This window comes from Neodiprion pinetum, chromosome 4 (assembly GCF_021155775.2).
Source record: "Neodiprion pinetum isolate iyNeoPine1 chromosome 4, iyNeoPine1.2, whole genome shotgun sequence".
In the NCBI taxonomy this organism is placed as follows: Eukaryota; Metazoa; Arthropoda; class Insecta; order Hymenoptera; family Diprionidae; genus Neodiprion; species Neodiprion pinetum.
The window spans coordinates 23,932,044-23,956,392 of NC_060235.2; the positions used below are offsets into that span (position 1 = coordinate 23,932,044).

General features: G+C 35.0%; 4 protein-coding genes across 17 annotated transcripts in view; 2 read left to right on the top strand and 2 right to left on the bottom strand.

Annotated features, from left to right (window-relative positions):
• The window catches only part of p120ctn (adherens junction protein p120), a 29,472-nt gene extending 25,641 nt beyond the window's left edge, over window positions 1-3,831 (top strand). For 11 of the 13 annotated variants that reach the window (XM_046623316.2, XM_046623311.2, XM_046623318.2 and 8 more), the window contains one exon: window positions 1,062-3,831. In XM_046623316.2, coding sequence (XP_046479272.1) covers window positions 1,062-1,307 — 246 coding nt within the window. In that variant the 3' untranslated portion in view covers window positions 1,308-3,831. The remainder of the gene's footprint in view (window positions 1-1,061) is intronic. The other 2 variants (XM_046623314.2, XM_046623315.2) reach the window with 2 other exon arrangements.
• A 1,176-nt stretch (window positions 3,832-5,007) lies between these two features.
• On the bottom strand, window positions 5,008-11,573 carry LOC124217539 (CDK2-associated protein 1). Its single transcript, XM_046623326.2, has one exon. It carries the CDS (start codon window positions 11,437-11,439, stop codon window positions 10,264-10,266), a length of 1,176 nt encoding a protein of 391 aa, XP_046479282.1. The 5' UTR covers window positions 11,440-11,573; the 3' UTR covers window positions 5,008-10,263.
• Window positions 11,574-14,903: 3,330 nt separating this feature from the next.
• Window positions 14,904-23,857, bottom strand: ClC-b (chloride channel protein 7). Of its 2 annotated transcripts, XM_046623323.1 has the most exons (13): window positions 23,755-23,857; window positions 23,319-23,484; window positions 23,128-23,256; window positions 22,348-22,546; window positions 21,693-21,946; window positions 21,199-21,376; window positions 20,282-20,806; window positions 19,124-19,293; window positions 18,863-19,042; window positions 18,381-18,590; window positions 17,429-17,674; window positions 16,738-16,818; window positions 14,904-16,363 (listed from the first exon to the last, which is right to left on the bottom strand). In XM_046623323.1, exons 2-13 carry the CDS (start codon window positions 23,460-23,462, stop codon window positions 16,262-16,264), a joined length of 2,418 nt encoding a protein of 805 aa, XP_046479279.1. In that variant the 5' UTR covers window positions 23,463-23,484; window positions 23,755-23,857; the 3' UTR covers window positions 14,904-16,261. The 2 variants fall into 2 exon arrangements, with proteins under 2 accessions (XP_046479279.1, XP_046479280.1); XM_046623324.2 differs by lacking the exons at window positions 14,904-16,363; window positions 16,738-16,818; window positions 17,429-17,674; window positions 23,755-23,857 and adding an exon at window positions 17,737-17,950 and having other exon boundaries at window positions 23,319-23,738.
• LOC124217540 (phosphatidylinositol N-acetylglucosaminyltransferase subunit Y) lies at window positions 15,142-15,469 on the top strand. The gene has a single exon (XM_046623327.1). It carries the CDS (start codon window positions 15,142-15,144, stop codon window positions 15,253-15,255), a length of 114 nt encoding a protein of 37 aa, XP_046479283.1. The 3' UTR covers window positions 15,256-15,469.
• Window positions 23,858-24,349: the final 492 nt, after the last annotated feature.

Sequence of the window (24,349 nt, forward strand, 5' to 3'; positions counted from 1 at the left end):
CAGCCAATGATCGTCTATAATATGAAACTAAAATCTTTAATCTTCCATGACGAAACCAACATCTTTTAAAGGGAGAAAATTCGTAGAAGAACAATTGTGTTGATTTACATTTTAGAATTGGCTATATTATTAGAATTGTTTCAATAGTGCACTTATTCAAGAACTCGAGCTTTAATTACGGCAACACATACCTGTGAAATAAACTCTATTTTTGAATTGACATCTTTTGCCATACCACCAATTTATCTGAAATTTATTATGTAAATGGAAATTGCATACACATATTACTATGTCGCAGTTTTCACCACGCTGTTCCAATCTGCTGGATTCAAAACCATGTTACATATATTTTAAAACAATAACTGAAGCGAAAATTGTGAAGAAAATACTATAGTAATATTTCTTCCAGCCCGATTTTATAGTTATATGTGCTTTGAGTTCTCACTATTTTAGATGTTTAAGGAGTACAAATGTAATACACTGATAAATGCGTAGAATTGAAAGTTGTCTATTGATTTTGGAACTGAAAGTACGAACTACCCAAAAAAATCTCGAACTCTTGACGGTTTTAAATTTGCCATTTTATAAAATATTTATTGAAAAAGTATAAACGGTACGAAGCTTCGTTCAAAATATCTAAAAAGCGTTCCGAAATCGACAGTGTGTACAGTGGAATGCATTTGACCAATTGAGATTCAATTGAGGCATGAGCATTCTAAACCAAATGATTTGCTTTTGTGAAGTGCAGTGTTTCAACCTTTTAGCTTACTTTGTGACTTTGATGTGTATTTATTTCGTATAAAGAAAAGCATAACGCAGAGTGGTAGAGCTGTGACCGATTCTGATTTTATGAATTTCGGAATTGGAAAAGACAATCCCTTTGATCCGATTTGAAGACGATCGACAATAAAATACTTTTTCGACCGCATTAGGAACGTTGTTGAAACCAGCAAAAAGTCTAGTATGGTTGATAAAAACATGTTAGCGAAAGAAAAGACGAGAAAATATAAACTCGGGTGGCAATTGCACGGTACTAATGTAGGCTTGTGTGTGTGTTGCAGCAGCCAAAACCCGGTGAGCCGCTCTATGCGCAAGTTAACTTGGAGAAGAAAAAGAAACGGCAGTATGAGATGGGGGCGGGTCAGGTTCAGGGTGGTCAAGGGGTTCAGGGTGGGACGGTTGCGGGGGGAACCGGAAATCCGCAGTGGGTGAGGGATGGTGTCGGTATTCAAGAACAAGTGGTACCTACAACGGCGAGCATTCCTCCTAGTACAACGGCGGCAACAGCCGGGGACTCTTGGGTATAATAAAGTAATGAAACACTTTCAAAATAAATAGGCTTATAAAGAGCGAGTGAAGTGGCGGGTGGTGAACGGCTGAAGTAATGTAAGAATAGTCTTTCCAAGTCTGTTTAAATGATAAAAATAATAACTAATTATTAACATGATAGAAATTTTATTCAACCGAGGACGAGGACGAGGACGATGATCCACCTCGTATTATTTGCTGGTTTCATCAAGTTCCATCGTTGAAAATAAAATTCAATATCACTCAACTGAAATAAAATCGAACAATGCAATGATTGTGGGCGTTTGTAAAATTGAATCAATTCAACTTAAGTCTCAAACGGCTACACCAATTAATGTTAAGCAAGCGGGCGATAAAAACCTTAGAGGTGAGTGATAGTCTTATAATATTCGATCTATTGATAATATAGCATTTACATAAATCATTTAGGAATTAACGATAAGAATCTATGATTCATCCCGTTGCATCCATGGCTATAGCTGCAATTAATGGCTCTAACTTTATGCACAATTCTAAATTTATACACACACACACACACACACACACACACACATACACACACGCGCGCGCACACACATATACATACATATTATATTATTAAGTATAACGTCGACAACCTGTACTGATTATTGTATTTTCAAAATAAGAAAACGTATATAAATATGTGGCGATGAACTCGTATAAATCATCTGCCCAGATGCATACATAATAATTGATATTTATAAATTATGTTAATGTTATCACATGTAAACTTTTAATGCCGTGGACGATCCACGGGGGAGGTTTACTTAGAACATGTAACGAACTGCACTGTGTTGCAAGTATATTGCAATGTATTAAAAGTGTTAAAATAAATTAACTTTGTATAAAAATTATCCCAAGCGCATTGAGGGGGCAGTCACGTGACTCTACAGATCTGAGCGTCTGGCTTGAAACTAATGGTAAGCCACGACCACACAGCATTGGGAAAAGGCCCCTTATTCCTGACTTCAATGAAGTTATTAGACAGAGTTGATGAAGACTTACTGGCTCACTACCGAGTCATCAGGTAAATAAGGCATAAAATATATTTTTGCTTTGTGTTCTGTGTTGTTACCACGGATAACTGGGCACAAATGAATATAAACAAAAAGGTGTAGAAACTATCTATTATCAAGTTTTCCTTGCCTCATTTCTTGAGAATAGTGCTGAAAATTGCACAGCTACATGGTGAAGCTACGGCAAGTGTTACATCTAGATATTTATTGAACAAAGAAACGCAATTTTCCGTCTATGCTGTTAAATTCATGTGCAAAGTGAAAATGATGAAGGAGTAACTATCTACCAATACTCGCAGTAGTGTGTCTAGTCCGTAACTATGCTTCCATTGACAACTGTTTTTTACACAATTGAAGGAACAATATAATGCTGATACTTTCAAAATGTTCACTTCAAAACTGTATTTCAGTATTTTATACTAAGCAGATAATTATTGACAAGTAAGAGAAAAAAAACACCACAGGTTGGTCATACACCTGAAAAATCTAGAAGAGTTGGGAAATTTTTAAAAGATTGTAGAAATTCTGTAAAAGTTTCACATTGTACCAGCTTACATAGAATAACTTTTATACTAATGAGACTATAGTGTCCGGCGGTCACAGGATTCGAAAAAGTCTTGGAAATTTCTAAAATGTTTCATAATAATTTCAAACTTCAAATTGTTTAGCTTGTGGTGATTGTCTGATCGATTGTATTTCTGTGTATCTGAATATACAAAATTCCCTTCGAAAAGCCTTATTCCTACATCATTAGTCACTTGAAAGCAATATCATATTTCTCTGTAATGTTACTGGATATTTTCTTTTTACATTAAGATTATATAGAATGAAGAAACATGGAAGATTGTTGGAAAAATGGAGTCATAAATTTAATGACACCCGATTCTCTTGAATCCAATATCCTATATTCCAGTAAATGGAAATAAATCAATAAGAAGTGTAAATCGTTTTGATCCCTTCTAAACCTGTTCTTGTACGGTTATTTTGTTATCGTATATGGGTGTATATTGATAAGTTTGAACTGAATGGAAACATTTTCAGTTGAAAAAATGTTATAATGAATCAATTTTTGATTGTGAATGTCTGAAAGGAATTAGAATAATTTCAAGTGAGTTAATAAATTGTTTTCATTCTGTTTATCATCAATAACAAATTCGTGGTTTAAATATGCTAATGGTCTATTTTATTGTACATGAAGAAGTCAACAGCCGATTAAGGCTTAAGTAATGTATTTACGTTTTAGTCACTACTGGCGGTATTCCATACATTGTGTATATGCGCAATATCTACAACCAGTAGCTCTTCCTCTTAGCAGAAGTGGTCTATTCTACGAGTAGCAAAAGACTCCCTAATCTGTAGAAAATTCATGTGACTCACCTTGTAAAGTAATAGAACTGTGCACCAGCAATGTTAAAAAATTATAAAAATAAGCAACTTGTAATAATTAAAATATGAATAGACGTTACAAAGACGGTCTACAAATCTACCTGAGTTAGTATTAATAATTTTACCTAGACCCGTGTCCTTTTTTAATCGAATCACATGTACAGGCTATTTTGGTTAGTACAAAATTGAAGTGTGCTGCTGAACTGCTAAATTTATATACGTATGTTAATAATTAACGTACATTTATTTTTCTTACGTATTTCTTTGTTCAAGAACTAAAATGCCTACATTACATCTAGGTAGAGAGGAAAGATTTACACCTAATGAATTACCAAAAACGATCGCAATATACAGGGTGTTTCATTTTAATCAACTCTTTCGGACCTGCACAAAAACTTGATGGTATAAAATATTTTGTTTTTAACTGATGAACTGCTCGAACGAGTACATGATACCTTCGTCTTGAATAATTTATTTAGCGCCGAAAAGTTGGACGAAACTCGATTAAATCCCGAACATATTATAGGGCGTTTGAATATTTCTGTATTCATGTCCTATGCATGAGTCTTTGTTCTTTCGTGGCAGCCGAACAAAGAAACAACCGACTAAAATCGAATAAATTGCATGGAAAAAAGTTCTCAGTTTAGAATTCTCTCCTAGTAAGGAGATTATCTGACCTTTGGATCACGGATCCTGTCGAAACTTCTAGAGGTGTTTCCTTGCCCTAAAATATAGAGCTTCTAACGTGCAGTTTCATTCGTTGTAATAAAATTCAGTGTATTAGCAGTTTAACGAGTGGAATGCCCAAATAATCGAAATCTGTTGTGTATTTTATGTCTGAAATATTAATTTTCATTGTCCTCTCTTGAAGTTTTGACGACAGGTTCTCATAGTTTCAAGTGTAAACGGATACATTATTATTTCAGAGCCATAGTAAATTATAAGCTGCGAATTCTTGAGAACCTGATGTATTAGAATTGTTCGGGGGTAGAAGAGTGGCCTAATTCTATTGATACATTACTACAAAATTTTGAACAACCTGATGAATTGTAAATCGATGCGAAGGAAGACCAAACGGACGTAACTACGCATCAACGGCTCTATAATTCGGGCCTAAGAAATTTCCATAAGTTTCCGCAGAATCTGTGATCCGAGATCTGATACTCTCCGTTTAAGTGTATCGATCGGACGTGAAAAAAATTCTGAAAGAAATTAGACATGCCAACTTTTAGTTTTATGAAAATCACGTTGACAGGTGTGAAATGATAAGAGGATAGTAGAAAATCGGTAAGTTTATTTACGAATAGCTTAACTTTCTACTTCATACGGATACATAATATCGATCAATTAGACAGACCTAAGACAATGTCTATTTATTGATCAGCCCAAATAGGGTGTTCCGGAACTGCGTGTGAGTGAAAAACTTGGTAAAGTACATAAGAAATTGTAGGCATGATTATTTTATCATGTAACGTTAGCATATTAAAACAGTTCACTCCTTGCAGATCATTTTAGGAATAAATCTGGCTGTATAATTCAAGTAATTGAGCTCAAAAGTAAAATGGTGTGAAATTAATATCTGTTTTCTGTGATTGTTTTAATATTTCGCAAAGAAAATTGAACGGAAAATGTGTACAAAATATCAGTATTATAGAATCATTTCAACCGTTTCAACGAATTTAGGAAGCTCGTTTAGAAATGATGTAGTTTTAAATATAGTATTCTATGTGTATAAGAGGTCTTGCTTCAATTGCGGCACGATAATTTCAAAGTGTGCTTACTTGCAGAACACTTTTCTAAATATCACAAATTTTTATTTGTATAAACTTTCCATTACGGTAAGCAGTTGATGGCGATTTTTTGAAGATTCTGACAGTGTTGTGTTCGACTTATGGTTCCAATTTCATTTTGTAAACTAAACTTTTTTCACCGACTGAGAAGTTTTAATCCGTAGTAACTACACCAGTGCAAATTCGCATTACGTAAAATTTCTTGTTCGTGGCTCTTTTTAACGGCTTTCCATAAAGATCTTTCCCCATCACGACAAATATGTTATCACCCTGGGCTGGACAGACACCTGCGCAATGTCTTGGTGTCATTCGTTTTAAAATCGGACTCAAACAGCGTGAAAAGTGCGACGAAGTACAAATCAGCACTAGTGTGGGAGCAGCGTTTGAAAAGTAGGCGCGCGATGAAAACAAAAATATTGTATATTTTTACGGAAAAAATGTTGAATGTAAGTATTTGAACATAATTTTTAGTTTCTAGTACGAAAATATGCAAATTTTTATAATTTCTACTTTGTTAGTCGAAATCAGGTCGCATTTCCGACGGCCACAGATGCGGACTTTGCATCGAGTGCGCTGATGATGTAAATTAAGGTATACCTACAAGCGAACAGAAACATTTCAATTTTTGTAATATTTTCTACAAAAAGAAAAAAATAAAGAAACATGTTTTGTCATCACAAATAAACCATGTACTGATTTCTTTACCTTTTAAAAAATATAGGGTAGCTATGTTCAAACACACTTAAAAATCTTCGATGGTCTGTAATGTTTATAAAATATTATTTTCGTCAAGTACATTTCAGCCAAAAAATGATTTTTGAACCAGTTCGATTAGATTTCGACGCATTTTCACTACAACAATATTATTTTTTTGTATTTGAGATTTCGTATTGGATTTTTGGGGAATTTTTATTCCAAGAAATATTGATTATTGAATACTTTTGGATTATCTGTACGAGTTGTAGTACTCTGAAAATGCAAAATCCTAAATCATACTAGTGGTTGGTGTGTATCCTCAATGGAGGTGTGGTTACTACGGGTTAAGGTTACAATAAACTCCCTACAAATTCTTCGGACTTGTGGAAGATAAGTGGAAAATAGTTCCAATAGTCTCAAGTGTTACAGAGAGTAATGGTAGGAGACAAGTTATGCTTCTACAGGTTTCCAAACGCCAGTGGGAATTTTAGAGAGAATAAAATTCGAGTGGAATTTATCAGGCGTTAATTGTGATAATGAACATTGAGTGTGACAAGTTCGAAAACCTCCTTTACAACTACATATTAATAAAGTAATTATTTTTATAGGGACTTGATTAACGTGAGGTTCAGTCGCATATTACATAAACATATTCTTAGTTGTTTTGAATCATTTATACATGTATAAATATATATTTTCAAGTCCAGAATAGGGAGACCGGATCTTGAGTAATTATATTTAGACCGATCCATGAACCTCCGGCTAGCTTTCTGAGCTCAAAATTTGAATTTTTCTGTAATTTGAATATCTTCTAGTATATTGTATAAAAATCCTTCAATTTTTTGGTATATTGGCCTACCATTGATGGGAAATACGTTCATCAAATTTACCAGTTTTAAATTGAAGCTTTGTTCCCGAGTTTTAGCACTTCCTTTCATTGCAAAAGATATGACGTAATGTATTTTGTGTATCGAAAAGTTTGGTCTTTACGAATCTGAAATCTATTTTTAGATAATTCACAAGAAATACGAAATAAGCGTTTTTTCACATATTGTGTCATGCATATGCAAAGGTCAGAAAAATAAATTATTCTAATTTGTTTGTTCCAGAAAGTAGACATATTTAAGAACATCCTAAAACTTTTGAATAACTTGAACTTTTAGGATGAAAATAGGAAGAGATCTTGAATTTACGGAATTCACATTGTTTTTCATCAACAATTTTTGTTTTAATTTTTTCGTGTGAGAAAGTAAACACTTTGGAGTATATCGGTATACAATTACCAACATCTCAAATAAATCTAAATTTTTGGCCCTTTCGGAGGATCCACCTTAAAATAAATCTTGGATACGAAAAAATCTGCTTTTTTCACCCAAAAATGAGTTCATTATATTTCAGACGACAGGAAGGGCTAAAAATTCGAAGACAACGGTCTAGTTCGAAAAAATAGATAAAATTGACCAGCGTGTCTTTCGTAAACGCTGAGGCTTGGAGACCTAAGATCCGAAAATTTTCATATCTCAGTGTACACTCATGGTGGTCACTTTTTTAGGAAAAAAAAATTCTCACACTTTTCCCTGACCAAAGTTGTTATTGTCTTCATTAGTGCTTCGAATCACCAATTGAAATACCTTCAATTCTTCATTTCAATGTAAGTTGATTAGGAAATAGTATGCTTCACTTCTGTCGTGTCTGGTTGCCCCAAATTTTTTTTTTTTTTTTTCTTCAATAATACCATGAGAATTTTTTAATTTTCTTTCCAGCCATTTATCAGATGTTTGGTCATCTCTTTTTCTCTGGCCAAGATTGAAATTCCCTCACATTTCCCGGTTACCGATGACTATGGATGACCACATACAACGTAACCAAATGTCGGCTAAATCGAAATCTTTACCCTAGAAAGCTGGTTGAAGATTCATGGATTGGCTCATTTACGTGTAATTGCATGTATTTGTGTCATAAAGCGATCTTGCCCTTCTCTAGTGCAATACTTACGTGAGATAAAAATAATGAGAATTAACATTTTCACCGATTACAAAAATATACGAAAACCTGAGATCAGACAGACTGTATTAATAAAAGATTGCTCGCAAACTTAAACAATCGCGGATAAACTTTGGTAGTTTGAAAAATACCGAATAGTACTATACTATCTGTTACTGCATCTACAAACCATGATAATAATCGGGATGAGAAACATTGTAAAATTAAATTTATTATCAAGTGAAGTAGCAATTGGTATATTTTAATATCTTATATAAACATTCTTTGTATCCTCTCCCCCTATTTCAGAAAAGGCAAGATACTTCTACATGCTTTGTTTCAGATACAAACTTTCCCGGCTTAGTAATTGAATAATTTTATTCTCTAATGCCATGTTGAAGGTAGAGAAAATGAGCATGGCCAACCTCGCAATTGGGTATGGCTTAGTTGTCGGAAGGTGAAGTATGGAAGGTACGTTGAAGTATGGTGAAGAATAAATGAAGCAGAAGTTAGCAGAAGAAAATAAGCCCGCGCTTTTCAGACTTTTCGTACTTTACAGGTGACGTTCAGAAAAAGTTACAGTCGAATTAAGGCCCAACAGAAGATTGGCGCCTGACAGTAAAGAACCCGATCTCGATTCTTTAAACAAATAATTGTTACCTAATTAAGGTCATTTTCATGAGAATAATGAGAACCATGACATTTCACGGTTTGCTCACCTTTCAAAAACCTATTTCAACGGAATTGAACACCGCCGTACGACCCGAAATCTCCCTAAACAATGCCTAAGTTGTATATTTTATAAACTACATAAATGACTCAAGGGGAATATATCTGCAACAACTAAGCCATATTTTATTTCAAGATTTGACAAAAATTATCCATTGCCTATGAAAAAGGTATATATCTGTAATAATTAAGGTGCGTTGAGTCAAGTCTGCAATAACAATGTTTTATTATCGTAATCAGTTAGTCCCTTAAACTATAATCATGTAAGAATTAATTTCTAATATTGCTTACAAAACACTCTTTGATCAGATGACAACAGAACTTTTGATGCGCCAAATAATCACTCAGATAACCAGTCTCTGATTTTATAAACTTGTGAAGCTCACTTATTTATTGACCTAGTATTGTTTTTTCAAGTGAAACTTGGCTTATCAGAAGGATCTGTGTACAACTCGCAATGGCGTTTCATCTAATCAACTGAAGATGAAAATTACTTAAATTTAAAGAGTGGTTGATCCAAGCTGTTTCGTCACTAGCTTAGGCAGCAACATTCAATATTATACCTCAACACACCACTAAACTGTATTATTGGAAGGGTATTGATCAACATATTTCTTTTGGACATCTCAGATCTAAATAAATACCCCCTTTTATTTACAGGATAAATTACCAAGGGTAATACGTATATATATATATTATAAGGTTGCAGTCCATGTGCACGATTTTTTGCAGACTTTCTACTAATGAAAATCTTTGTAGATTGACAAGTACTGAATGTTATACGCGAAACTGTAAAAATTTGGATGTTAAAGGTATTACGATTTATCACAAATGCTCATGTTTTTGGGATTGTTACTACACATTGTTTATCGACAGGAAATTGTGATGAGGAGTTACGCATGTGCACCGAATGCAAACATTTGTTGCTTTTGATAATTAAATCTGCTTAATATACCCTGGAACAATTAAAGATTGAGTTTGTAAGAACCTCTTTTGCTAACCTTTGACTCGAGAATGATACTTTATAGTACGCAATTCTAAGGCACCCTGAATAATAAATGAAAATTTTAAGGGTAGATGTGAAATTGTATACAATTGGTTCCATAGCTCACATAAAGGTACGTTCCCACAGAATTAAAATCAAACACAAGTATAGCAGATTTAGATAAGCCAACTCAACTGGATCAAGGAACGCCCCTGTGGCCCTGATAAAAATAATATTTACCTAAACAGTAAAGAATGTAAAATTGAATTTTAATTGATTTGTTGTAAGCATTACAGCACGGGTATCGCACAGTAATACGAACCGGGTATCGGTTATGAATTTTAATTTATCATTGTCTAGCATTGTGCTCAGTTTCAAGGAGGCATTCACGAACAAGAATCCGTGCATGTTGAATACCCATTTTAAGCCGTTCTGCGGCACTGCGGCTCCCAGCATACGATAGGCGGATGTCTCGTCCAAGTTCTTCTATTATCACCAAGAGCTGGGCATACTTCCCTTGCCCAGGCACCGACGGAAAGTTTATAGTGCTCGAAGGGCTGGCTTGAGCGGTTTGAACAGTTTGAACACTCTGCAGGTTGCGTGGGTTAGGTACATTAATTACAGGCTCCGGAATACGAGGAATATCGTGGATCTTAGGTGGAATAGGGTCATTCAATTTTGTAATTGTTATTTCGTTGAGCTTGGCAAGTTCAGTGAGCTTGGCCATTTCTGCCATTTTAGAGTACTCGGGCATTTTTGTAATGTCATTCTGAACATTAGCTAACTTCATCATCTCATTCATTTTTGTCTTCTCATTCATTTTGGCAATTTCCTTGGCAACTTCATTAATCTGAGCTATTTCTGTTAGTTTGGCGATGTCATTGTTGTACTTCGCCATCTCAGTCATTTTGACCATTTCGTTCAGCTTTGCTATCTCATTCATCCGTTGAACCTCGTTGATTTTAGCCATCTGAGATATTTTCATCAATTCATTCATCTTAGCAATCTCATTCATTTTCGACATATCGTTATACTTTGCCATCTCTGACAGCTTCACCATTTCGCTCATTTTAGCTATTTCCTGCATTTTCATGTATTCCGCTGTCTTGGCGTACTCTGCCATCTTCTCCATCTCGTACCGCTTTCCCATGTCGGCTGAGATCTTATGTAATTCTGTCATTTTGCTAAATTCAGCAAGCTGAGCCATTTGAACTATATGCTCCGGCACTTTACCCCTTTCCATCATCTGCTTCAATTCTGCCGAAATTTTATTCATATTCATCTCTGACATCTGAGCAATGGTCGCTGCGTCTGGGATTTTTGAAAGCTCTGCAATTTTCGATATTTCTCTGGCTAAGTTTTCGTCAAGACATCTCTTCTTCTTCGCACGGTGCCTGGCCATTCTCTGTGCTTCTTGCATCCTTCTAAGAGCGGCCTGCTCTTCTGTCTCTTTGGCCCTGGCATTCTTCATCCTATCAGCTGTTGAGTATAACCTTAGTGCTCGATCCTCGATTGCTTCTGACATTAATTTCTTTCTTCGATAAGCACGCAATATCCTTTTACCTTCGCGAGGTAAAATTTTTGCTTACCAGTGAGTACAACACAGGGTACATCATGCCGCAACGATTCGCCGAAGAGTGTTTCATTTTTTCATTTCAAATAACAACATTTCTTTGCGTAATGTAATGTGCGCATGCGCACGAACTCGACAACAATTTAGTACTGGTATGATGTCTTTACGTGTATCAAGTTTTCACCTCAATCACAACAATGGCTGACAAAATTCGGCCGATTTCTTGAACTTTGAAAATTTAGCCTCACCGCAACATCGGGTGCCTTGCTGAAGTCAGGTACTATCGGTGAACCGGATCGGATCTTAGGTACGGAAAATATCTTCGTAATATGAACTGATCACTGAATAACACACGCTCAGTATCGCGACTTCGCGAACAACATGTAATATCCTGATACAGCCTCCACACTTTTAGAGAGGACAACTAAGTTCACTGATAGCATGCGTGCATGAATGGCTTCCTACAGCTATGGCTACGTGCGATGTGGCTGCGTTCATTTTAAGCATCGATTATACCCACTAGAGCCCTTGGGGGCGTTCCAAAATTAGCTACTAGCCATACGTTAGATCAACCAATTGCACAGACCGGTTCATGAGGAATATCCCAGATTATTTTCATTTGGCATGTTTCTCTATGATGTTTCCACGGTTTCCAACGAAGCCGCGAGGCTTCGAATCACAGTACTTTTACACGGCGGCTGTTATTTCGGTTTTACTAAGGCGTCCCATGTAACGATTTAAATTCTTACACTTTGGTTGACACAACTATCTGCCCATTACGAAATCAACTATTCCCGGGCGTATTCGCGGACACGGCGAAACAGAAAAGATTTTTGTTTTGACGAACGTGAACTTTCATTACAATATATGTATATACGCCAACAACTGAAACAAAATTCAAGAAGTTTGTAAATAAAAATCTTTTCAACAGCTGCTATATTGAGTCCCTCTCTGATGGCCAAAAAGGCTATAATAATCTTCTGTCGTTTTGGTCACTGACCCAAAGTGTTAAAAAGGAATGTCACATTACTAAAAACATACATGAGTTATAAGATTTTATTCACTGCAAACTTAGAAATTAATTAATATTTAGTAGTTCTACCATTTTCATTTCTAAAAATAGGATATCGAAAAGTCAGACTTAAACTTCAATACATTTCAAATGCTGCATAATTGGAAATTTGCGTAACATCACAGTGCTTCTTAATGGTTTAATGATTATAAATTCAATCCACGCTCAGAGGTTTTGTATCAAATTAGGAACAGAGACTATGGTATATACTTTTCTAAATTGATAGTCTTGACCTATTATAATTTAGAATTCACTTCAGTCTCTAATAGGCAATCTCTGACTAGTAATTTGGCACGTACGATGCCCACCTTGAGTCGTTCAACAGAAGTGCGGCTTCCAGCATAAGTCAGTCGAATGTCCTTTCCAAGTTCTTCGATAACACTCAGAAGTTGGGAGTACTTGCTTTCGTCAGGAACTAAAGGTAAATGTATTGTCGGACTTTGTTCAAGCCTTTTTGCAGACATAGATTGAATTGTTTTCGAATTAGAAACCATGATAAAAGGTTCAGTTAGTTGCAATATTAAGTTTCTCTTCTTCGTCTCCGATACAACAGTCATCCTTGCAAGTCCCGATGATTTTAGAATCTCCCTCTGTTCCAGGGCTTTTTTTCGTTTAGCTCGAAATCTTGCCATTCGCTGAGCATCGTGAAAACGTCGAATTATTGCTTCTTCTTCAGTTTCATAAGGTCGTGGTGTTGGTCTGCCGCTACTTTGTATAGTTGACCTAACACTTTTCACTTTCAAACTTTGGTTTTTCTTCTTTGGCATTGTCTTAAGTACTTTTTTGCGTTTCAAGTATCTGTTCATTGCAGTCGTAACTTCGTATTCATTAATTCTAGGTTTTATTTAAAATTTTGAACCCTACCGGTTCTTCTATGTGATGCGTAGCGCATGCGTAGCCCTCTCGGGACTGTGCGTACGGTAGCGATAGCAACTGATCTGCTAATCGTTTATCGTAACAATGGCCGACAGCTATAGGCCATGTAGTCGAAATCAAGTCACGTACGATTACCGCAAGAGGTGATTCTATTATCTTCTCGTATTGGAATTACAGCAAGTAGGAATCTTGTCACCCATTTCCCGAATAGTTTCATCGGAATTTGGTAATTATTTCCCAACCTAATTTGCAGATGAATGCGTAAGACATTCCACTGGCCGTAAAGATTTGACTCGACACTTTTTATACTAGTACAGTTTCGCAAAAAATTATAAGGTCTCGATAGGCTGCGTTTATTGAAGATTAGAAGGAGATAGTCGCCGTTTTGTTACCGGCACCCCGTGATATTTACCTTAGGGCAATCTATTTCTGAATCTCTGGCGTAGAAATTGACAATTTCAGAATAAAGTAATGCCAGTTCAGGTTCATTTCGTACGATTTTTAATATGATTTAACGGTGTTCACGAGTATTGTAATTTATTTCTGATAACTTGCTATCTACGTACTGAAGGTTCAAGAAATCGGTTTGATGGGTAAATTTACATGAAAATATCTACGAAGTCATTGTCAGCGTGCTCGGCCGTACGCGCATAAAATGTGAATGGTCAATCGCGTTTTCAAATACTTGATGACAGAGGGAATGTGTTGATTTTCCGCGGAAATTCTCGGACTCGAATTGTCCGCATTGTTGACTGTAGATATTACAGCTCATTGTTAAATAATGTCTGTAAAATGAATTTAACTATCAAACAGTTCATTTTTATTGAGATTTCAGATTTGCCGTGAAAGATTCACATTTCTATTCACCCAAATTAATGGCAAAAAATATGATTCTACACAAAATTAATTTCATTTACATAAAAAAATTTTCAAGCACCACTGTCTAAATCCAGTTCTATAAGTATTGAACAGGGTGGGCAATACGTCAAACTATCATGAAACTCCAAAATTAAACCAACATTTTGTATTGAATTTTGTTTCAGTATTCATTCTTACCTAAAAAATCAAAATACTCTCAACGATTTCACTTACTACAAAAGATTGATGTGAGAATCTTATTTGTCTGATACTTGATTTTACCGAGAAATATTCAATTCAAACATATATATTCACGTGAATTTTCGATTAATCAATGTTGATCTAAGAGATTTCAAATAACACATGGTGTATAAAAAGATGTAATAATGCAATACTATGCCATAATTTCATCATTATGAACTCTCAGATAACTAGATTTTGTCATTTTTTAGAAATTTATCACATCGGAACTCAGTATTATTGTGAGGTACATATTCTAAAACCTATTGGGAAGAATGAGATGGAAGGAAAAGATCCGCGCGTTTGTTCAAAGATCAACATAATTACAGATAACCTCGTTATCTAAAGTTAAACAGGACCAGCTTAGAGGTTAATAATTGAAAATATAACTTTATTTACGTTTAGTACTTAAAGTTAAATGGCTAAGCAACATTTCATGGAAGTTGTGCCTTTCTTTTTTACAGATAATATCAACTACGCATCTTACGACCAATTCTTTCTATAATAATTGCATGCCGTATCTAAACTTCAGTATGATGCAGTTGTAAAAAATATAACATATACAAGTTATATGATAATAAACTATCAACGTGAAACAAGTGGATAAAATGTATGTTACTACATTTGAATACTACTTTCTTCTCTTGTTGGTACTTGTACCTGTACACTTATTCTTTAAGCTTTGGTCTTGGCTAGGCTGGGAATTATTTATCAATAATTAATGTTGTAGAAGATCCAAATAAATAATAAAGCTATAATGATTGCTCTTTTCTATATATTATTCTAATATTACCCTTAAGTTCTGACCTTCGTATCCAGAGCCCTATCACCAATAATGATGGTTGTATATTTTTTTTGACTTATTGTAAAAAGTATTTCCTAATTGTGTCTATGTTTTAGTTTGTATGTATGATTTGCATTGATGATATGTTACCTGTTGCGGTCAAAAAATCTGTTTCATGTTTCAATTAAGTATGCCTGTATCAAAATTGGTTAAATTTCAAACAAGAAAAGCGCTCTTTCTTGACGATGTGCAGAAGACACGCGTGGCGCGTACATGCGAGACTAGTATGCGAAAATTGGAAAACATTAATGTCTATTTATCGCAGTACACATCTGTGAAAAAATCTAAAAAATCTAGGGAACCATTTGAATTCGTGATCAGTGATCACTGAATCCGACTAAACTGAAGAATTCAACACATGTGTATTCAGGTAAACATTTCTCAGGTATCTTAAACTTGACGATGAAAGGTCTCATACATGAAAGTATCGTGTTTGCTACAGAAAATCTACCTGCCAATCTGCAATCTACAAAATTGTCATGTTTTCTTCGATAAACCTGAAACCAGTAGTCAGAGTAGAGTTAATAGCCAAAAATGCAGAACTTTTGGTACACAGGATAATGTGATAGAGTTTAACACACATCATTTTATGATTGTCTTATTTTTCCCAGACATTTGCTGAAATTTTGATTGTTAATCCTCACTGCCGCATTGTGAACGATGGTAGTGCATTCAGCTAACTCTGCCCGCTAGCTTCGATGTAATGTTTTTTGGGCCTGGTATATATAGTCCTTTATTAACAAGCTATTGTTTGAGATGATGGAGTTTCGTGGGCTGCAACCTTTGACAAACATGTGGTCCTTCTACTCAATTTGTGCGAACTCATATCTAAAAGTTTAACAGAATAGTGGAACAACAGTATCACAATAATATTCGTCAGAATATTAGAGTTTATCTGATATTAAAAGTTCATCTAAACCCATTCGCCCCTGATGCCTCCAAATTCGAAATCGGGCGATGTCCTTTCTGGTCACCATTCCAATCACCTGAAATACATAGTCACGCCAACGTATGATTTCGATATTCAATTACCACATTACATGAGCACTCTTGATTAATCCAAAATTACCACTCACGATAATTTTTCATTTGTTCGATATTTTATTTAGTCCAATTCAACATAATAAATTATATAAATAACAATGATGTTTTCAACCAAGTTACCTGTTTTCCGCATTTACTTTTAAATGCCAGTCATCGAATTGTTTTCATGCACACACCCGTTATGTAGTGGTTCTTGATTGGCCAAGTATAGTTTTTTAGTTACATGTGGCATTACCAACATATGGACAATTTTTCGCAAAGCATTTCAAGAACTTTGAGTGTTCGATTACAGAATATACATAATATGTAGGCTTACCTCATTTGTATCATTGACTATTGGTAGGTGGCGCAGTCCCAAGGCCCTGAAGAGCCTGAATACCCGTGGTAAAGTGGCAGACTGAAATGATAACATTTATTTGGAATGTTTTGTTGACTGACATTGTTGTTATTATCTATTTTACTTGATACAGTTCTTAGTCCAAATTATACGCAGTGGTGTAGTTATCATAAGCAGTAACTATTATTTATAAAAATAAGAATAGAAGCATCAACTAATGTTCAAAGTGACAAAAACAATTATAATAAAAACAACAGCAAATGATTAAATGCAATCAATTTATGATCAATCTCAATTTTAGAATTAGTAGCAAAAGTAAATAAATAATGGAAAACACAACTTGTCATGTATATCGTCCGTTAATTTGGAAAACAAGTTGATATCAGGTTTTTTTTAAGAAGGTTGGCTACTAAAAACTGAAGTGATGAGATATCGGTTGAAGTCATGCAGGATATAGATGTAGTGTTCGGCTATTATTTTCTAGAGTTTGGAAAAGTTTACCTAAATGGTTAAAAAAAAAAACGCTGTAGGCCGATTTTCCATTGTTAACGGAACCAACTTGTCCAAAACAAAGCCGTTCAGAATCACTGTGTGCATGTGTATGTACTTGCAGCATACACCTTGATGCATGCAAAACGATTAGGATCGGAGAATCGTAAAATATTCTTACATGTTGAACTGTATACGGCGATGGATTCATAAAGGGTCGTAAATCCATATTGTAGGTTTTTTCGTCTGCAGTAACGTTGACATGGTCAATAGTAGAATATCGAGGATACTCGCTTCTGAACATTTCGATGTTCAGAAATTCATCCCAATATTCACTGTATTCATTGTATATTTTATTCTGTAGTAAAACAATTAGCTGAGATCGCAAAATCAAGCCTCTGAACCGCCCGTAGGAATTTATTTCTTCCTGAAATACACATTTAAATATCATACATATAATAAAATGAAGTAGCTTCAGACTTGTTTATAAATAGTGTCAATTATGTGCTTGAGATTCTATGATTTTGTTTCATAGAAATCAGACATATCATCGTAACAACCACTGCCGAACAGATTTCTCAAGTATCTGAACATGTTTACCTTTCACTACGAAGTTATTGGTGGTTGGCACGCTCGAATTATTTGTATCCAAGGATTTCGTCAAGAGTGGTTAAGAGAATTAAAAATCGTGTTATGGGCTAATCTAAAATGGGTTATTTTTTACTTTTTTATCTCATTAGGCCTTGGGGATTTACATTTTTTTACCAAATGATTCTTCAGTTTTTAAAGATTTCATTGGGTTATCCGCAATACAAATGTAGTGCACCCATGTTTTTCAAAAGATTCTTATTCTGTTAATATTGATGCTCTAAGCATAGTTTATCCTATTTGATGTGAAAAATGAGTAAACAGCTAAAAATTAATTTTCTACAGTTTAATGTAAAAGCAAAGTTTCTTTCATTTTTAGCTTAAAACCATAAACTGCCTAAGACGTATCGATATGGAAGAATAAAAAAATCTGAGAACTGATTGATTCTTCAAATGTACAATTTTGTAAACAGAATTTTAGAGAATTACTTATTTTCAGTTCACTATTGAGATCTAAAAATTTAGTTAAAAGATTTTTTTCATACCTGATCACTCGTTGGTGGGTCAACAACAGGAAATCCGTTAAATGAAACACATTTCAGAAGCTCGACTATATGGCCGACGTTTTCAACAGTTTTCAGTGTAACCACAGGATGACTCATTATTTCACTTGCATAAATATTGTTTGATAACGGTGGTGGTTCCCATGGTAATATGGGTACTCCGGTCATTTGTATGTGAATATCGTAGATACCCTGTGTTCATAAGCTGTTTCATTACAATATTCAAAACTGTGTTGATCTTATTTCAAATGAGAAAGTTAGATAAATATTTAAATTGTTCCTATTGTTGGTGACAATGTTTAATATGATTCATGAAAAGTTATTTCATATCAGTAACAATATTGCACACACTAATTTCAATTACCTCAGTTATCAACAGTTTGACTATACAATTACTAGTATTGATAGTAGAAATTGACTCAATTGCCATAGTATTCAACCCTCACAATTTAACAAGTACATACCTCATTGAAGAAATCACCAACCCATTTGGCCATTAAGAGTACAATAATAAGTGGAAGACCAAAGAATATTCCATCAGTTGCCTCTATAAGAATTACGGTCAAGCTGATTGTCATTCTAACTACACCGCCAAGCTGAGCAGCTGCACCTAATAATGCATATTTTCTTGGATCAAAGATTTCCTAAAAAAAAAAAAGAGTGGTGTGGTTGAAGTTTGACAGTTTGAAATACGGAGTATAGTATAATCATGTGAAATTTCTTACACAGTTGGGCCACAACTTGGAAAGGCCGGATCCAACTAATCTACCCCAGGCAGCGCCAATCAAAAGTGAAGGGATGAAGAGACCACTCGACATAGAAAGACCGAAAGTGCAAGCAGCCAAGAGAAAGTACAAGATTACGAAGATAACCAGTGTTTCATCATTTTGGGAACCTGTGATGGATCAATTTTAAACTATAAATCGTATGGCTGAAAAATTGAACTTCGCATAGGACTTGATGTTATACTTTCGATTAATAAAGTAAAAAACCACTTGATAAATTGACAATATTGATATTGAATCCTTATTAGTGCTGACATTGTTTCGTTTTGCATAAAAAAATTCCTAATATCCAATAGTGTGGAGTACCGCAAAATTTTTATTTTCTCCAGATATTTGGAATAATTTCTCACAATATCACAAGGTTTTGCGTTTAGATCAAAGTTATGTTTCTGTAATTTCCATTGTTGCCTTGAATGGTATCGTCCCTCTTTTTCCCCGATACGTGTTACACTATTATTTTTTAAAATTATGAGAATTTACAGGACACAAATAGAACTCTAGGATTTTTGAGACCCCTGGACGCAATCTCACTTGTCGACCGCTACCCCATCATTATTATGGTGAACAGATATCTAATAACAACCAAAACAACATTGTAGTCGTACTCTAATACTCAATGGAGTATTATAAAGTACAAAAGCAATTTTGTATGGGGGATGAATAATAGTATGGCAGGTAAGTTCAATATTTTTTTTGTCACAAACAGCGTAAATATTTTTAAAACATGTCCTGAAATCAATGTATAAGTAAAAATATAAAAATCAGAACAGTTGGAGCGTAATATTATTACTTATTTTTGTAAGACTTTTTAAGAATATCGTTGTACATGGTTATTCAAGTTCAATTTTCAAGCTGCATGCAGGCTTTGTAATAGGCTTGGTATGCATTTCAAATTTTCAATTTCTTGTCTGGCTTAGGTTTTAGGTCTGAATTTTGAAATCTGGGATATCCCAGAAGCAATATTTCGTTCTGTAGTCCTGATACTTTACTTGAGATTCAGAGCTGAGAAGCCACATTATTTAATATTCCCGAATAACACGCAATGCAATACAAACTGTTAAAAGCGGGTTTAAGAAGTATTGACTGTGTCTTGCTTACCTTTGGAATCATGAAACAGTGAGTTAACGCTACTTTCAGGAGTTTGAAACCAGAGAGCAGCAACTGCACTGTATTTTCCATCCTCACAATACATTTGAATAGGAAAATCCATAGAGAACTCTTCTGTACTCTTGCAATCATCAATAAAATAAATCATCAGGAATCCAAGGGTGGCACTCAGAACTGCTATAAACAAGGCTTCGAGCACTTTTATCCAATTCGTTTTTATAAACCGCAGCCGAAAGCATGAAATTTTGTAATTGACGTGATTCCAAAGTGCTCCAAGAACTCCCCCCAATGTTCCAATTATCATGAACAATGGTATTTCATAGAATTGATACGGTATTTCATCAAATTTTCCCAAGTTTATCAATCCTGGATAGGATAGTTCACCTGGATGTCCATGATATGCACTAAGAATTATGTTCATCGTAAAAGTTGTTATCATGCTAGCGAAAAAAGTTCTCCAGGTCAAACTTTGCTTAAAAAAACTGGTGCCTTCTTCGATACTAAACAACACCCCACCTACAGTAACACACAATAGAATTAATTAATTAATTCTGAGAACACAATAAGTATGTTACTTCAACTGTAGAAAGCAGAAATGTAGTACAATTATTGGAGAACATGCTTCATAGCTTCATTGGAAATAGACTTTTATCATGTGAGGCAGTGTGTTAGTAAATGATCATGCTTATGATAAGATGTTTGGTTGGCAAATTGATTTGTCAAAAGATTGATCAAATAAATCTACATATATGAGACGGTCTGATACTTTTGTTAAGAATGCAACATCTAAAGTTTTGTACATGTAACAGTGAGAAAGCTTAATTTACAATACAGCTGAGTCTAATCACAACAATTTTTTTATGTTATACTAAAATGAAGTTCTAAGTGGTTGATAGATAAAAACAAACCGATTGGTGCTCCAAACGCTGCAGATACACCTGATGCTGCACCTCCTGATACAAAATCTCGTTTCTCATGATCCTCTCGGAAATACTTAAAAATTCCAAAATCTTTTTTGAAAGTTGTACTTTTGCCTTGCGAAATGCCTGCCGCCACAACCGCTCCAGAATGTATCATTGGTCCCTCCTATAAAATGTAAGCATTATTATCCTGATGTATTAAAGATAATTGATTTTATATAAACTCTAATAGATTTAGGGTATTGCCTAGGATGTAATTTGGAAAATGCTGTGAAATTCAAGAAAATTATTTGCATTCAAAGAAAACATCACATTTCGCAAAAATTATAATATCAGTGAATCCAAAGGTAAGTTGAAAAAAAGTGCGATAAATTGCAGGATTGAGAATTTTCAAAATTTTCTAGTGTCCTATGAAATTTTCTGGGCTTCTTTTTATATTTCAAAATTGTATTTACTTCACTTATATGATTGAAATACTTTACCTTTCCTCCAGCTAGGCCACCAACCACAGTGCAAATGACCCCGATCATTTTTACAACTAACGTTTTGATTCGGACAACCCTTGGCACTTTAACTCCGTTCAAGTAGCATTTAATTTGTGGAATCCCACTGCCGGCTGCTACAGGTTCGACATATGCCACTAAGATAGAGCCTATTAAAACTGGTACTAAGTTCATGACTAGCCAGAGGAGATATGGCAACCATAAACAGTTTTGAGAAATGCATTGATCAATACCTTTGTAATGCAGTCAAGGTCAATATATAAGTTTTAAAAATGATAATATAAATTTGTAGCACTTACGAGTGTTCTATTCATTTTTTAATGCAAATGGAACTGCCTAAAATATAATGGTATAGATTTCCAGATCATGCAGTGAATGGAAATTAGAATATAGAATATATTAGTAGAACCCATGCATTCTCGTCCCATCAACAACACTGATATTCTCTCTATGATCCCATGATTACACAAGCAGCCTGGCATCAATGCCTTGATGATTTGAGAAGATTTATTCTGTTCTGGACGATTTGTAATTTGATTTTTTGAACACACGAAAGATCAAGAGTAAGATATCGTGTGAAGGACTCACTTACAGGACATTTTGTAGATTATTACTATATTGCAATAAAGGATACATTTTTTTAATGAGTTATACTTCAGTTTTGACGCCTCACTAATAGATATGTCGACAAAGCATGCAATAAGAGCAGTGAAAATTCCTATGAGTAAGAAAATAAACCATCGTGCAACATTTTTCTTGACCACAAATTTGTATCCCTTTTTTCTTTCTTCATCCAACAGTAATTGATTTTCACAGGTGTCATAATCAAGACTCTGAAAGAACAATGAAAAGTTTTAATATCATACTTATACCTATAAAATAATTAAAAATCATTACAGACTATGTACTGCTCTCTTTCTTTAGGTATAATCTATGATAATTTAAGTAAAGACGACGACAGTTTAGGGCCTCAAGGAAATCACAAATGGGTCGTTCTACTGGCATTTCAAGGAAATGATGAATAATGCATATGGTACAGATATATAACAAATTAAAATGTGCTGTATCTATCGACAGGGTAAAGTCACTGTACTGAAATCATGCTGCCTGTCATGCTAGTGACTCAAAAAATACTTGAACATAGCGATGTTTCATGATTGCAAACTCCTAATGGTGAAAAACATAGGCAGCATTGTTCTTGAATCCGTGCGAGTAGCAGTATTCTTAAAAATCTTAGCGATAATATAATACAGGTTGAATTTATTCGAACCTCCGCTGTGAGAGTGCATGACTATCGCAACTCTAGCTGAGTCATGATCGTGTTGCTAGGTATGACGATTAACTGACAATAATACAAAATATAGTTTAATGGAAATGTGAGGAATAAGACGAAAACATTAAAATTTTATGTAACCTCATAATTGGCCGAAAGGTAGTTCATAGCCCCAGGGAGTATTGCCTCTGATGAAAGCCTTGTAAACGACATGTGATTTGTGCATTCGGAGGCACTGGATAAAGTAGCATTATGGTTGGTCCTCGTTCTCTGTGGAAAACAAAAGCGAATGAAAATCGTGCCAGCAGGGATTAGAATTGCATGATTCTTACCGGAAATCTGACGCTGACGTCTTCGTTTAAATAAGAATGAAAATTATTCCTAGGCGGTTTTAAAAGTTTATCAAAGTCGTCGGACGAAAAGTCAACACTATCGTTTATGGTTACGTTCGAGACCGTTGGTTCGTCTTGCTCCATGGTTTTCTTTAGAGATCGATTTCTGCCAGTTTAAAAATTAAGAAATTACGACAACAGTAAAGCGGCACATTATTGACAGCGACGTTCAACATTTGTTCAAAAATCACGTGGGTGACACTTCATTTGACAGCACACGATCTATACACCTGTTCTGTTATACAGCTTGCGATTGACAGGGAAACAGAAGAAACTACGCAATGTGCGAGTCTCTAACCCCGACAAAAGCATATTGCGTCATTGCAGGGACTTCACCGCGTGATTCAACATTCATACGCGGTAAAAAGAAGATAACCTTCGTGTAGTATATCAGTGATCCTATGGTTTCATTTCCTCGCATCACGCCTGACTCAACCAGGCAAGGCACGTTTGCCACTGAAAAAATATGACATTCGAATGGAGAACGCTGATCAGTCACGTGACGAATCAGCTGCAGCAGAGACCAAAGGACAGAGCTAGTCCCGCGGTGGTTCTCTCTCTGACGTACGATTAAGAGAGTGATGTAAGACCGTGGGGCGGAGACTATTCTCTTTGAATGTACATGGGGTAGGTATACGTTCTAAATAATGTGAATGAAAAACTAGCCGTTGGAGCTGATAGCTGGACACGCGAAACTTTTGCAACGTACATAAGGACCTTGCTGAACAGTGTTTAACCTGTAATTCTCGAAGTGAAATAATGTATGACATACGTAGAATAGCTCTTTAATGATATTTGTACGTTTTGATGTTTCAAATTCACTACCTTATTTTATTCTAACTTCATAGATGTGGGTGTCAGCTTTGTCTACGTTTATGCGAAAAGTTTGCTTCGCTTGCGGCGATTATTGTTGCGTTTTGTTTTCATTTAGCAGATATCTGCTGACAAGTTTTGCTTAGAATGATCAGCTT